Genomic DNA, 16,267 nt, shown 5'->3' on the forward strand with positions numbered 1-16,267 from the left:
GTAAGTGAGAATAAAGCACTGCGATGATTTACAGACGCCACCTTTGAATCTTAATAAATTGTTTGATGTGAGTAGGAATGGTAATCAAGGACCGTATTTTGTAGAAAACCGATTCCCAGTAGTCCAATTCCTTGGGACTATTAGTCTGGCTGCTTATCGATCAATCTTGCACTCACGCTACAATCAGCTGACTTTAATTCACGTGACAGAGGAAAATACCAACTTAGTCTAGAGCGTGGTTATGTACGAGATCAATGGTAAAGTGGAAAACTGCATCCAGGACAGAAACAACCGCATTATGCTGCTAACACAACTTCAGTTCTTTGCAAACAGCATAGTATAACAAATTACTTGTCCCAGTAGTAATTAAGTAACGTGCTGCATGACTTTTAAGAAAAGTGTTGTGTGTAACAATGACTTTTTGAGTAACGACTCTAACACTGATCACAACAAAGAGGGGAAATCTCAACACGCACAAACATTTGACCCACAGCATGCATTTCATTTAGATGAATGTAATTTCTTTACTTCTGTTTAACAATGGCATTGACTCTCAAAACTGAGCCAGTGAAAACCCAATAACAATTGATAAGAGAATCGAATGGATAAGTGATGCTGATAATGGAATCGCTAAATTCTTTTCAATTTCCATCCCTGAATGTGAGTGAGATGTAAGTTACAGCACCGTTGCTGTTTTAGGAGCCGTAGCCGGAGTTGGAGGAGACGTGGGAGAGGACGATCTCGCTCTCGCAGCACCACGTACCGCAGTTACAGGAGTCACAGGTACACTATGAAACACTCATGGGACAAGTGCAAGATCTGATAGGGAATATTCTGTAGTTGGCATTTTAGATTTCTGTGTTGATTCCTAAGAAGAAAACTCAAAAATGTCTTTATAAATGTGCCCACAATGTTTTAACAGTTACTAATCTATGATGTTGAAGTTAAACCTCTGATTTTTGGTGTTTTCCGTTGTTCCCGTCAGCCGGACGTACAATAGAAGTCATTCCAGAAGCCGCTCATATATTCGCCGGAGAAGATCCAGGTGTGTGAGGACACTTAAGTCACATTTAGAAATGTGGAATTGTTCATAGAAACGCAATGAAGTATGTTGAGCTTAAAAAATGGCAATATAATTGTAACTGAGAACACATAAGTTTGTAAGAGATCAGTTGATTTTTTTACAGCCCTCATAATTTTGGCCAAATATCGCTGAGGTTGTGAATATTTTCTGCTTCGTCTTATTAAGCAGCAGGTTTACCAGCAGGACTGTTGGTCAGACAAAGAAACGTTTAGACTTTTGATAAATAGTATAGATATTTCAAAACCTAAAAGCATGTGCAGATCCATCAGTATTTTCAATAACATTTAATGTGGCACCACAGAAGATGAATGCTTGAAACTGGAAAAACAAAACTCGGTACAGTCAGATTGATGGGATTGTTGTAATGATCAGACTTTAGACCAAAAACAGGATCCATATGTCTTAAGATGGACACAAAACTTTGAGCTGAAGGTCTTTAAACAGGGCTTGAAAGGTTTTACAGTAGGGCTGTGCGATATGACCAATATATGAGATATATCCCGATATAAGACATCTATCGTCCCGATAACGATAAAAATCACAAAATCTTCTGTAAATTCTGTGAATCTCGGGCAGCTTGACTTGTGTAAAGTGTTTCCAGCTGGGCGTCGTGTACCTGGAGTCGAGTGTTTTAACTGACGCGTGAAACTATATATTTTTAGACATAAGTTGTAACGGCCGCCGTTTCTTTGTGAGTATTTATTACACGGCGTGCTGCGGGGAAAAGCCTGTTCTAACGTTTGAGTCTAAGGTTTATTTTTTAGCACCTGGCGGCTCTTTTTTACTTCTCATCCGTAAACACTGTGCATACTCTTTCACGTGATTCAGTTTATTTTGAAAAGGCTCAACAGGATCTTGAGCTTTATTGTGAAAGGTTTATGTGGAAAATAAACAAGCGGACACGCGATGGTTTCGCCATCGTTGTTGCTAACGACAACGCATAAAAACAGGCGCTTGTCAGTTCGTCGTGTGGTTATATTAAATATAAGAGAAAGAGAGAACTTTAAGAAATTAATATAGCCACTACAGTGACCATCAAAACGATGAAAAAATATTGCTGTAAACAGTTTATTTTGCGACACCACGAAACAAACGATAGCGTAAACTGAAACGATAGACGTTTTTATATCGTCATCCGATATATATCGTTACATCAAACAGCCCTATTTTACAGGGTAGTAAAATTAATACTGAAAAGTCTGCTGTTGGCACTAAATGTCACCTTTTAAAATACAGTGTGTCAAAGAGAATCATCAGAATTAAAAATATATAATATTTTATAGTAATGGACATAAAATCTTGAAGTAAATGGCTTAATATAAAATTTTACACACAAAATTGAAAATATCCACAAGTGCTCAATGTTAACACACGGCATCCATACGATAGTCAAACTAGTCCAGTACTTTTGCAAGCACATCTGGAGCCACAGCTGTTGTTACGTATCAGAAACCACATGAAACTCACCAATCCGCTCTTTCTAACAGCCGATTCCCTGACACATTGTGTTCCCTTATACCGTGATCTGTTTACCATTGTTGAGCTTGTTTTTCACCGATTACAACTATTAAAATATTTAAATTCTCAGTGATGTTGTTCTTGTTTGCTCATATCGATTATTGTTGGACTGCATGTCCTTTTAAAATGATAAGTAACCCACTTTTTGCTGCTTAAAAATAGTTAAAGTTAAGCTTATGAAGCCCTGATAATTACTTTTGAGCTGTATTTGTAACCATGTCAGAAATGGGTCTTAAAGCTCTACATGTCATGACTGAATTCGGTGTCATTCTGTTGCTATTCCCAAAATAATATCTGTGTTGTCACCTGGCTGGATGTTAATGCAGGTCAGACTCCTATGACAGCTATTCCAGTCGGAGTCGGAGTGTGAGCAGGAGACGAGGGCGCAGGCGAAGTGACAGCTACAGGAGCTCAGACCGCCGATCGCGGTAAGACTGAGTTCCCAGGTGAACTCTGACAGACACTAACGATGTGGCCGGTCTCACTTCAACCTTTTCGCCCTCTCAAATCTTTCTGTCCTGTTGAAAATCATTGTTTTTTCACATGCGTTTCAGTGTCTTTAAGATAAAAGAAGCCAAAACACCCCACTAAATGTTCTCCACACGTCTGTGCATTGTAAACACCTCTGCAGTGCCTCAAAGGTGAAACGTTTTCTTTTGTCTGCAGGTCGTATGGCTCGTCCAGTCGCAGTTCTTCTAGGCGCAGGAGCCACAGTCGCAGCAGTCGCTACAGCTGAGCTGCGCCTTAAGGCAGCCTGCTGGTTTACACCCGATGACAAGGATCAGAACCACAAAGTCTGGACAATGTCATATATTCAAAGATCAGCTCCTAAAGCTCTAAGAGGAAGAATTAAATCCAGTCTTATGGTCAGTTTAACATGGTTGTGTATGTCCACCTGGCACAAGCTGGCATTATAATTACTGAGGAAATGAATGTAAATTTATAAACCACTTTACAAGCTGATACAAAGGCCTCCTTTTTGGGGCTGTCACAACAAGTGGCTGAAAATCTGCCAACACAGTCCATCAAACAGAAAGTTTGAAAGTGAAATATACTTAATACTAATATTATGACAAATATGCTCTAAATAATTAAATAATTTTATATTCATGGATTGTGTTTTCTACTTCTTTTATACACTGAAGTTGTTACAGTTTAAGAGTCTAATCGTCTCAGTCTTGATGTGTTTTTGAGGTTTTGCATTAAGCTTTGAAAGTTTTCCTAAAGTCATCACTGAATGGAATAATTTGTTTTTATAACTATTTTTTTTTCAGTGCTTTTATTTTATTGTATCATGAATGTTCAAACTAAACTCAAAGTATGGTACCACAGATGTAGGTTTATTCAGTTCTAAATGTTTACATTTAATAAATACCAACACATCTTGAACTCTGGTCTGGTATTTTGTGTTTTTCTTTGCTTTCTCAGGATCTCTGAATTATTTGTACCTCAGCAATGGTGCCATCTACCTTCAGTTTATATCTGTAGTGTGTTTAACTATGTGTGCGTAAGAGAACAAAACGGTAAGCCCCACCGTGAAGTTCTAACTGCCATATTCAGTCAAACTGATGATATGGATTCCAGTTTTCTTTCATTACAAATAGAGCAATGATTCCAATCATGTGTTACTTGTTCTAAGAACTGTCCATGAGCTACATGTTATGCTCAATAACCACTGTATTAGGTAGTGCTCCAGTTTGCCTTTAGGACTGCTAAATTTCTGTAAACATTCCTCTGAGATTTGTCCATATTGACATGGCATCATCACACAGTTGTCGGCTGCACATCCGGGATGAATCTCCCGTTTCACCACATCCCAAAGGTGCTCTATTGGATTGAGATCTGGTGACTGTGGAGGTCATTTGAGTACAGTGAACCCACTGTCATGTTCAAGATTGTGCTCAAAACAGCCAGGAGAATGTAGCTACACTGTGGTCATAAAGGGAAGGATGTGGTGTTTAAACTATGTACAGTCGGTTGGTACTAATGAGCCCAAAGTGTGCCAAAAAAATATCCATCACACATCACAGCACCACCAACAGTGGCTTGAACTGTTATTATGATGCAGGATGGATCCATGCTGTTTATGACAAATTCTGACTCAATCATTTAAAAAAAAAAAAATCAATCTTGTCCAATTTTGGTGAGTCTGTGTCAACTGTAGCTTCAGTTTCCTGTTCTTTGAGTGGTGCTGGGCGTGGTCCTCTGCTGCTTCAAGGTTCAGTGTGTTTTCAGAGATGCTCTTCTGCATACTTTGGTTGCGATGAGGGGTTATTTGAGTCACTGTTGCCTTTGCCTTTACATAAAAAAGGTCATTTTTCAATGTTATAGAAAAGCTAAGACATCTCCCAGATTAAAAGGCGTTAAAGAACAAAAGGAAAATAATATATTAAGCTATATCGCTTGTTCTTTTCTCTTGTTTTGTGTAAAATGTTGAATTCCTGGTTTACCTGAGCAACCTAAACAGCATAATGTGTTTGTTTATGCCTCCTGAACATGAATTAATACAGGTATGGGACTTTCTCCAGGTTGTCATTCTTCCCACCTTGCTATGATTCTACAGACAGGATATTCAAAGGAGGTGCTGTGGTGCAGGAATCTCACAGGGGGCCTCGAGACAAGCATGATTTACCAGAGGAAACCTAGCCTCAGCCCAGGACTCCAGGGATGTCAGGAAGTTCCAGTGAGTCGAACATGAGAAAATACAACTTTTGTTGGACAAAACATGAAAGGTGAAATCTTGTCTTGTATAAGAAAATGTGTTTAGTCACTCCTTTCTGACCACTCAGTGTGGTAAAGTCGCCGTGTACCCTTAGCAAAAACACAGCCCAAAGCATGTTTCCACCTCCGTGCTGGACTGTGTGGATAGTGTTCTTTGGATCATACTCAACATTTCTCTTCCTCCAAACATCAGGTTGAGTTTGTGCCAAAGAGCTCAATTTTGGTTTCATCTGACCATAACGTTTTCTCCTAAACCTTCTCTTATTCATTTAGATGTTTACTGGCAAACTTCAGATGGGGCTTCTTGAGCAAGGGGAGCTGCAGGATTTCAATATATAGTCTGTTACTAATGGTGTTCTTGGGACCACAGGAGGAGCTTGTGGGTGGCTGTGGCTCAGGTGGTAAAGCAGATCAGCTACTGCTTGGAAGGTTGGTGGTTTGATCCTTGGCTTCTCTAGTCAAATATCCTTGGGCAAGGATACTAATCCCAAGTTAGCCTCTGATGTGTTCATCGGAGTGTGAATGTTGGTTAGTTTGCACTTGAGTTTATCCATGTTGTATACAGCGCTTTGAGTACTCTGGGAGATTAGAAAAGTGCTATATAAGAATCAGTCTGGTCCATTTTGGTCCGATCTGCCACCTTTCTCATGAAAGATCTTGCATGGAGCTCCAGAGTGAGGGTTTGGAGCCCATTCCAGCCTTGTGCAGGTCCACAGTCGTGCCTGGATGGAATTGAAACTAGCATGAAAATGAGAGACTGTTTATTTCCTTTGAAGGGAGCAGACCACTGGGTTCTTCTTGTATATAAAAGATGGGCGATGTGGTTCCGTTAAGTGTTTCAAAGCCATTCTTGGCCCCCAGTAGCAGGTAATGGGGCCCTTATGTAAAGAGGGAATTGCAGTGCCGATTTTTATTTGAAATTTTGCACATTTTGTGGATTATCTCTTAGTTACCATTTTGCACAATGTGCATAACATAACCATATTTCTGCGCTCTTAGCACGCACTCAAAAAAAAAGAAAGTTACGATAGCGCAGATGTGTGGCGCCAAATGAAGTTAGGATGACTTCTGTAATATGGGAAACCGGTGAACTCGCTGACCTCCGCATCTGTCTGCCCGCCCTGACGTCACACCGTTACAGGAGCGCACAGTGAGAGAAAGCGCACCCGGGGCTTTGCGCCATCTACGCCTGCGTCTGTATTCCTCCTCCTAGCTTTAAAACGCTCACGTGCAGTACAAAAGGAGGAGAGAGAGAGAGAGAGAGAAGCGCCTGTCTCGCAACTCCAGCGTTAAACAGTACCGTGTCCCTTTAAAAACGTCTGACAAAAAAGCCCATATGATCCCTGAGCTCCAATCACCAATTCCTTCTGCAAAAGCAGCCTCTGCATTTTTGTCTGTCTGAATGCTACAGCAGCACGGGGGGGAAAAAAGATTCAGGATAAGGCAAAAAAAAAAAAAAACTGGAGAAATGTGACAATCCAACGGTCATTTTCATGGCGAGGGGGAAACTGGTGCGAAAGGAGTTATTCTGGGACTCCTTTGAGCCTCGAAACGCTGGATCAAAATGGTAGGCTACAGAGCAGAGCTGCATTTTTGTTTATTTTTTTCCCTCTCTCCCTCTCTCTCTGTCCCTTCTTGATCTCTTGCAAATTTGAGCTACTTAGCAGGCCGATCAAACTTGCCACACTTGCGCGTCGTCGAGATCCCCTACAGCTGGCTGTCACACGCGTGTTTCGTGCTTTGTATCGTTTGCGGTGAAGTTTGTAACTTGCCGACATGGCACAAGTTGAGGGGGCTGGTGGTGGCGGTGTGGGGGGTGGATCGAAGCAGACCCCCTCTGAAAGAATGCGATGGCTACAATAGCCACATTGATGCGGAGAAGGAGTTAAATTCCTTCATATCGGACGCTTCTGCAAAGCACTCAGGTCGTGACTGGTGCGAGTGAAAGTGCCACCTTTCCCTTCCTTCTCCAAGCGAGCCAGACAGCCGGTGCAGGACAAGTTAGCGAGGCTTTCATGAGAGATGCCGCTCTTCTCGTCTCCATAACTTTATTTTGATTGCGGCTGACACTCAAGTAGAGGTGAAAAGAGGTGGAGATGGAAAACATCACCAGTGAGATCTGATAGAAGAAGCTGCCTGGTTATAAATAAATAAATAACGCAAACAAAGTCCAGCTGAAGCAGAAAATGTGCAATATTTTATTGGCTTGTGACGAGTTTTCTAGGCTGCTGCATGAGGTCAGTCGCTTTAGGGAGACGACTGATTCGTATTTGTACTGACTAATGCTCTCCTCGTCCTCTTGTCAGCGTGGATAAGTTGTGTTTTCCTCCACGCGTTAGCAGATCGGAGGGTGATTGTGACGGAGAGGCTGAGTTGTGGGAATAGAGGCCGACAGTACAGAGGCAGACAGTCCGCTCTGTCTCCAGGGTCATTTTAGGATGCCTCATTAGGAAAGCATGTGGAGCTTGATGCAGCGGTGGAGTAATCCCAGTACGCGTTCACATCTGGAGGCTTGGGTTAATATCTGGGTCAGGTCAGCGGGGTTAGCCCTGGTGCTCGCTGGGTGGCTTCTGGTGGGAGCAAAGAGGGTGAGGGAGGTCTGATTGATGTTGTATTTATGTTCTACTTATTTATTTTATTTTTTTCTCGTTTTTTTCTTTGCAAGTGCAGAAGAATAAACTGAGGTCAAGTGCACAGTGTGCATGGCGAATGCAATGCACCAGAGATCAGACAGAGTGAATCTTTTAATTGTTTTGGTGATTATTTCATAAATTAGATTGTTGATATATCCAAGGTGGGTTAATCTGGGCTTATGTTGATTTTAATCAATACCGAATGGCCGGATTACACAAAGGGTTTAGCAGCAAAGACAACAGGTGCCCACGGTATCATGGGGCCCATGGACCAGATCCTCACTATGCAAGTGTCTCTTAACATTATTATAAAGTCGCTCAGATGACCAGAAATAGAAAAATAACTCAGTGGAAGGGGCAAAAAGTGAAAACGACAATAACAAAAGCTACACCTATGGGACAAAATGTGTAAGGTGACACACGACAGATGGAAACAATCAACAGGGACTTTCAAAATTAGTACAGAGACACAGTAATAAATAAAAAGATTGAAAGTGACCACAAAGATTAGTTGAAAGGGGAAAAAAAGAGACAGAAATCGACCACAGAGGGACATAAAACATCCTAAAAAAAAGATGCAAAATACAAATATGAATGGGCGCAAGAGGTGCAAAGCTACCGCAAAGTGATCTTTAACCTGTTGAGGTGCAGTGGTTAGTGCTGTCACCTCACAGAAAGAGGCTTCTGGGTACTATCCTGCTCGTTTGGCTTGGCTGCGATGCTTCTGAGTGCAGCTTGCGTGCTCTCCTTGTGCCTGCGCTGAGTTTAGTTTGGTTCTGCTTCTTTTTCTCCCACAGTTCAAAGGCGTGCATGTCAGACTAGCTGCTGATTGTTAATTTGCGTGTCCAGCGTGCACTCTTGCTCTCTTCCCATCTCAGCCTAGTTAGACTTCAGCTCCACCCCGACAGGTTTACTGTTGAAAATGAATGGCTGGAGTCTTTTTTTTTCCCCCATATACTTTGCACTGAAGAGGGCGTTTGCATGGAGATCCTCCTATTCAAATGAAAAGACTTTATTTGGCTTTTTTGTCTTCATTTATTGTGAAAATGTAAATCTGCCTTAGTTTCGCACACACTAAAGACACTTATACTGTACGTTTCTGGCCCCGTGATACAGTTTGGCCTCAGTCAGCATTGTGAGGTCCTAAGCAGCTCCTTCTCTATCCTCCCAGGGTGCTGTGAGTTTTTACGTAACTGCCTATTCAGGGCATTCTTGCCCACCCTTGACTTTGAGGCTTCACTGTCTCTGGGTGCTGAGTGAGAGAGCTGTCTTTAGTCTTTGTGACAAGTGCAGTCATTCCCCGAGACCCAGCAACAAACTCCCGCGGACTTCTCCGCTCTCTTGGAAACTCGGAGCATGCTGTAGGTGCTGCTAATTTATGCCCCTGAGATTAAGAACAGTGGACAAGGCTGCGCAGACAGCAAGGTCAAACTCACTGGGCTTATGTAAGGTTTCCTTTGTTCTCGTTGGTTCAAGTGGCACCAGCTTGCTTGAAGTACACTCAGGTTGTTGTTTTACTTTTTTACATTTTCAAATAAAGATGTGGATTTATTCATTCTCAGCAGTGCCACCCAGTATTGTTGTCTTTGTATCCAAGGGGGGAAAGTTACTCTAATTTAACACTATGGCATTAAAAAAAAAAGAAAAAGACATTGAACTCCATTATCAAAGAAGCCAGACAGCTTTTTATTTTCCTAATGCTCGATATGAGGATTTCTATTAGCCTTTCATTGTCAGGCATTTAAAGATATTAAGAGAGTTTAAAACGGAGCGGGCTTCTAAAGTGTTCTTATAGCTTTTAGCAAAATTCAGGTCAGCGAGAGAGACTTAGGAGAAGCTTTAGTGCAGATGAGTTTTTGTGCTGTTTTCAGACACTTGCCAAGCAGAGAAGAAGGGATCCTTGATCTAGCAGTCATAAAAATGTGTCATAGACATAGATTAATGTTTGGATTTTGAATGGGAATGACATCATTATCCGTTTTAGCTGCTTATCTGTATTAAGAGTAGTATAAATAATGAAAATAATAATGCACAGAACTGATTTGAAACGAAAAAGGTCAAGTTAAATTAAAAACCTTGTGCCGCCTTAATATAATATTTATTTATTCAGGATTAAGCCTTAAAGGAACAATTTGATGCATAAATGCATCTAGAAAAAGATAGAACTTGATTAAAGTATGAGCCATGAGATGGTGAGCTGAAGCTGGGCCAAAAGTATGAACTTTTACCGGCATCATCAGGGAATCGCACCATTGTTCTCACCAGTGGCCTCACAAATCCATGTTTGAGACCCTGAACTAACTTCATGCTAGATGTAGCTTTATATAAAAACAAGCGTATGTTTTCTTATCTCACAAAGCAAATGTGTACATTTGCAAAATGCGTTAACTGTACTGCTGCTGGTGTTCCTTTAAGATTGCATTCATTATTTCCCTGCTGTCCACTTATTGGTTGCAGCTATAGAAAGCTGATGCTCCTACTCTACCTTTCCCCCCCTCCTTCTCTGTCCTCTCTGACCTTCTCATCAAACACATCAACGCCCAATGCGAACACACACGCACGCACGCGCATTTTGCCACAGCAGAGAGATTCCTGTGATAAGGAGCTCTTTAGAGGCTTGTGTTTGCCTCCTCTCTTTTTGTGTCATGCTATGAAAGGGATAATGAAGATATCAGAGTCTCAGCCTGTGTAATAACCCTCGGGTATGTCTGCACCTGCTCTCTGCTGCACATCAGAGTTATCTGTTGTCTCTAATAGATCACTTCAAAGGTGCATCTTTCAGCCAGTGTATCATTCACATGGACAAATTTAAATTTAGTCTCTTCGGACCTGATTTTCTTTTTTTCTTTTTTAGAAATTAAAATATCTCTGCAGTTTTTTGGGGTTATTTGGTGCCACAGGTATTTGGCGTCACATCCCTGCGTGTATACACGCATGTGCACCCGTGTCGTGCACATGCGTGCGCGGTGCTGGCTTGGGAACAGCGTGTTATGACTCCAGTGGGGCAGTGGTGTGCGAACCATTGTAACGTGTGTGCGAGGAGGAGATGCCAGCACCACAGGCCCCTCTCTTGGCCAGGGTTCCTGACTCAGCGCTTCCTCTCCCAGCTCATTGGCCCAGACACAAACTTCCTGGCAGAGCTTCAGTGCGGACACTCTAACCTCATCACCCCACCTCCCCCCCCTTTCACCCAGCTCCTTTGATTATCCCAACCGCTCGTCATCGCAGTTCCAAGCCACCGGCGGTTGATGTCTTCTTTCAGCGTCGCTTCTGATTGGGCAATGCAAGCACTGTCTCCAGCCTCCCCCAAACCGATAAAACCCGTCATCGACCAGTTCTCAAAGGACTGGACGCTAAAAGGACTTTGCAAATCGTGTGGCCGAGGCAATCCCGCTCACGCTGTCAAATTTTAATGTACTGTACGTCGCCAAGATGCTGCTCATGCCGTGTTCTCATCCTTATTTTTGTTTGTGCTCCCCAATTTCATGCTCGGGTAAACGCATATCAGTTGTAGATTGGCTTGTCACCTGTGGTTGCATTAACATATAGATGGAAATGTATTTAAATCCAATCAAGGAAGCTGGTGGAGATCCACCAGGGCAAAGCTGGGGCAAGTCCAAACTGCTAGATTAGGATGAGGGAGGGAGGGTTGGGGGGGCAACAGTGTGAAGGGGAGATTGGATGTCTAGGATTAGAGCAGCGTTAATGCTGATAATATTGTCTTTATTAATTGCAGCCAGCAGTGAATGCTGTGGTTAAGAAAGTTAAATGTTTTAATAGGCTAAAGGGAATAAAATAATTAGCTAAAGTGGTGGAAAGAGAAACTGAATAACCAGCAGCAAACTGTAAAGTAATTTGGAATTTACCTCATCCTATATCTGAAATCGTCTCGCTGTACATTTTACCTGAAATCTCATTTAGCTTTCAGGTTGTTGATGAAAGTTGTATAGAGTTCATTTGACTTTTTCCTCTTTGGATTTGAGGCTTCGTGCCTGCAACTAACAGTGATTCTAATTACTGAGCTTTGCACTTGGACTTTTCCAACAGAAGATCTGCTGTTCCCGCATCAGTTTGACAGAAGACATTATCCTAAAGCCAGAAATGTAAAAATACAATCATTTGTGTCTTTAATGACAAGTAAGTGAACCACTGGATAATCCATCCATCCACTTTCTGTTGCTTATGCAGGGCCATGTCACGGGGGCAACAGCCTAAGCAGAGAAGCCCAGTCCTCTCCCTCCTCCAGCTCATCTGGGGAATACCAAAGCGTTCCTTGGCCTGCCGAAAAATTTAATCCCTCCGGCCTACCCCTGGGCGCCTTTCTCATACTAAAACATGCCCAGCACACCTCACCAAGAAGACATCCTCATCAGACCCACGGTTATTAAAGTGAACTAAAACTAAACGAAAAACTACAACTAGATGTGAAAAACCTAAAATAAACTAAAATTAAAACCAGGTTTTTGAATAAAAACTGAAATGATTTTGTGAACTTGTAAAACTATCTAAACGAATTATTTAAAATATAGAGAAAAATAGATTTAGTTTTGTTACAGCTTGCCTGTTGAGGCATTGATGAACATGTTTATTGAGACTGGAAGTCTCCAAGACTGTGATTCATCTGCTTTCAACAAGTTTTTCTTGTAATACCTGTGGCTGAAACACATGCAAAAACAATTAAAAGACTAAAACTAACGCTGAGACTAATAAAGACTAAACTAAAAACTAAACTGAATTACAACATGCACAGATGCAAGCAAATATTTAATAAAAGGTAAGCCGAGGAGCTGGCTGAGGAAGGCTGTTCCACAGGTTGGTCGCAACAACCTCAGGAGAACGATCATGTGGTTTTAAAATCAGAGCGAGGGGAAGTCAGGAGACCCTGGTTAGATCGGAGAGACTGTCTGTAATGATAAGGTCTTAAAGGCCTGTCTGTGTAGAGCTTTATCTTTAGTAACAGGATTTTAAAGTGGATTTTGAATTTCACTGGAAGTCAGTGAAGGGATGCAGGAGTATGTGTAACTTCCAGATGACTGAATGACAGAAAAGGTTTGTTTTGTTTGCAATATTTCTTAAGTGAAGGAAACAAAAGTGGGCGAGCCAACGGCGTAGGCCCTGCCGGTCCAATCCCCGGCTATTTAGTTTGACTCCTCCACCCATGGATGAATATTCTAATAACCTCAAATCACTGCAGGATCTGCTGATGAGACCTACCACACAGTTCAGGTGAATGTTGAGCCATTCATCTGCCTCAGCTCAGACGTGTTATTTGGATGTCTGGTGTGAATAACTCTCCTGGGGTCATTCCACAGCATCTCTATTAGGTTAAAGTCTTGGCTCTGACTGGGCCTCTCCAAAAGGTAGATTTTTAATTTGGTATATTAACTCGTGCGCCTCATCCATCTTCTGTTGAGCTTCAGTGGGCAGGCAGCCACCCTGATATTATTATGCAAGATACCTTGATAGACTTGGCAGCCCTGAAAACCTCTATGCTCCCTCCATCGTAGTTCACTCTGGGACTGTGTTCATGTTTGTAATTAAGCTGTATCCGGCGCTGGATGTTCTTCACGAACAGCTCGTTTCATTAGCCCTCAAAACATTTTCTCAGCAGAGTTTAGGAAAGAGCTGCAGCTTTCTCTGTGGTGTCCTGCCACGGACAGCGTGCCTGTTCGGTGATTTTCTCATGACATATTTACAAACAGTGTTAACTACCTCCAGTGGTTCATTTAAGTCGTTAGCTGCTTCTCTGGTCTTCTAATTCACCTCAATGAGCAATCTGCAGTATGTGTCAGTCATCTCAGCGGAGTGCCTGCTCTTAGGAAAGCTCACCCTAGAACTAAACTGATAGGATTTCTAGACACTTTGGCTGTGGTTCTGTCGATAGTTAAACTGTTCATGTGTGACCTTTACCAGCTGTATGCAAATGAGGAGTTTTTGATTGGAGCTCTTCTCGTTCAACGTTCACAGATGCTTCTTATGAGAGCTTTACCTCACACCTCCGCTATCGTCTTGATTGTACTCCAGGTTGCTCACTCCTGACTCCAATTAGCTTGAGTTGATGTCGTTAACCTCAATGATCGCATGTTTTTCAAACCCGCGCTGTGAGTCTTTTTCGGTGTGGGCGAGAAAGTTGAAACATACTAGGGTTTGCTTTTGTTTTTTTTAAGTACTGTAACTTTATAAAAATCTGAACATGTTTTGAAAAAAGCCCCAAATTATATGTCACTGGTGTTGTTTACAACTGATGTACTCACCTTTTCCTGCCATTGCCTAGTGCGGTAACTAATGGCATCATCCAGAAGTCATAATATGCTGCCACTTAATTAGTATGTTGTCTAAAGATTGTTTTTTGTTTTTGTTTTATATATTGCATACCGAGAGTAGTTTTTAATATTCTGATATTTCTGACCACACAGCTGTTTGATTGTTTATGATGGCTGATTTTGACTTTTTCCCAATCTGCCTACACTCACAACTAGTTTTCTGCATTATATACATAATCCCTTAGTCTACTATCACAAGGTGTAACTGTCAGCCTTAATACCATTATTATCCGATAAACAGCGCCTGCCTGGAGAGTATTAAACTCCACTTTAATGTGGCTGTGCATGTGACCTTAGCAATGAGCTACCCGCTGCTGTGGCTTCCCCTTTAGTCATTGAACACTGATTTTTATTTGCATTTTTTATCATAGTACTGTAACGATCACCACAGGGCTTGTTAAACGCAAGACCTTGTCACTTGTGCTATTATCAGTCTGGCTCATTTGTGCAAGAGCAACACGTCTGATGAAGGGATAGCGGGAGTTCGGTTATAGTCGAGCCTCACCTTTATTTCTGCAGTGTCGTCACCTATGCCAAATTTCTTTACTTCCCGTTTACTGAGGTAGGAGCAAATGCATGTTTACAATGAAGGAATGCATGCATAGAGTTGCGGGCTCATGGTTGGATGTGCTCATGCATCCGCTACTGTATATTCTTCTGTCTCAAGGTCAGCGGCAGGTCGCTGTGCTGATTGGATTTAGAGAGCAGAGGAGGGAGTGCAGACTGCAGACAGACGTGATATCTTCTACTCGACACAAGGATGAATTACAAGACAGCAGGCCCACGGCACAGACATGTAAAAGGCCCAAACCACTCTCAAAGAGCCGTACACCAGAGAATAACATTCATTTTTGTGCGTCTTTGTGATTCATTGGTGGTTTGCAGCTATTTTGTTGGGTGATCATTTTAATCATTTGGCTTCCCATATGGTTATTTTGCATCAGTAGTTGTTCTGTGCCCCTTTGTTGTTGTTTGAAGTGTATTTATTAACAAAAAGACACAGCTTTAAAGTTTTTGGCTTCAGATAAGGTCCACAACTTCAGGTCTTAGGGGGCCTAACAGTGGACTGCGCCTTGGGGTCTGAAAAAAAAGCCAATACTAAAATGCCGTAAACCTGAATTCTTTCTCGTGGTCAGTAGGGGGCATTCTCTGTTGAAGCTTGTTTTCTGCCACTGAGACAAAATAAGGAAAGAGCAATCAATAACTCGAAGTTTCAAGTTGGGTATCTCAAACTTTTGAGTTAATAAGCTCTGCCAATCAGAGCTTCCTGATTGGCAGAGCTTATTATCCTTGCTAACAAGTAAAGCTTCCAGGAAAGCTTCCAGCCAACTAGGATTTCCTTGTTGGCTGGAAGCAGAAGGCGCAGATGCAGGCACACTCAAAATCAGGTAGTGGCAGCACCAGTGAGCTACCAGTGTAGATATAAATTGGCGCCAGATTCTCCAGCTTTGAGTGCCTTCTAACAAAGGATAACTTCACAAAAGATGTGAAATCATTGTGTTCATGTCGAACTATTGGACTGCTAAAGTCTTCTGCCTTCTGCTTCAGAGTAACAGCAAAATGTGTAACTTCACAGAGTTTCCTGATTGATAGAGTTAAAGGAGCTAACTTGATTGCAAAAATCTGATTGCAAACATAAGCGTCGTATTGAAATCTCTGGGAAAATTACTCTCACCTAAGTTGGTACACATCCACACTAAAAAGTCTCCCAGTAAATTGGCTCACTTGCTTGTTTTAAGTCTTATTGATTACAATGCGATATTTTTTTTGTTAAATCGTGGTTCTTGGTGGCAGTCATAAGACAATAAAGCAGGGTTTGCTATAGGGTGGGGCAACTTGTAAATAAAAAGCAACTGTACGAGCGGTTTCTCTCGTTTTATCGACTCCACGCTTGTGCAGAAACAGGAACTCATGAATGAATGGGTGATACAGTGGCTACTTCCATCTTTTTATACAGTTTGTGTTGGTGTTGCTACAATAATCTATCC

At 41.9% G+C, this 16,267-nt stretch overlaps 2 protein-coding genes across 7 annotated transcripts in view; both read left to right on the plus strand.

The window, feature by feature from the left end:
- Positions 1-3,991, plus strand: part of nktr (natural killer cell triggering receptor) — a 17,572-nt gene extending 13,581 nt beyond the window's left edge. For all 6 annotated transcript variants that reach the window (XM_005722680.1, XM_005722681.1, XM_005722683.2 and 3 more), the window contains 4 exons: positions 700-783; positions 986-1,045; positions 2,929-3,030; positions 3,269-3,991. In XM_005722680.1, the coding sequence (XP_005722737.1) occupies positions 700-783; positions 986-1,045; positions 2,929-3,030; positions 3,269-3,338 (316 nt within the window). In that variant the 3' untranslated portion in view covers positions 3,339-3,991. The remainder of the gene's footprint in view (positions 1-699; positions 784-985; positions 1,046-2,928; positions 3,031-3,268) is intronic.
- A 2,748-nt stretch (positions 3,992-6,739) lies between these two features.
- The window catches only part of zbtb47b (zinc finger and BTB domain containing 47b), a 24,136-nt gene continuing 14,608 nt past the window's right edge, over positions 6,740-16,267 (plus strand). Inside the window, exon 1 of the mRNA XM_005722688.2 lies at positions 6,740-6,890. Coding sequence (XP_005722745.1) covers positions 6,888-6,890 — 3 coding nt within the window. The 5' untranslated portion in view covers positions 6,740-6,887. The remainder of the gene's footprint in view (positions 6,891-16,267) is intronic.

This window comes from Pundamilia nyererei, unplaced genomic scaffold (assembly GCF_000239375.1).
Source record: "Pundamilia nyererei isolate P.nyererei 1_Seehausen unplaced genomic scaffold, PunNye1.0 scaffold00007, whole genome shotgun sequence".
NCBI lineage: Eukaryota > Metazoa > Chordata > Actinopteri > Cichliformes > Cichlidae > Pundamilia > Pundamilia nyererei.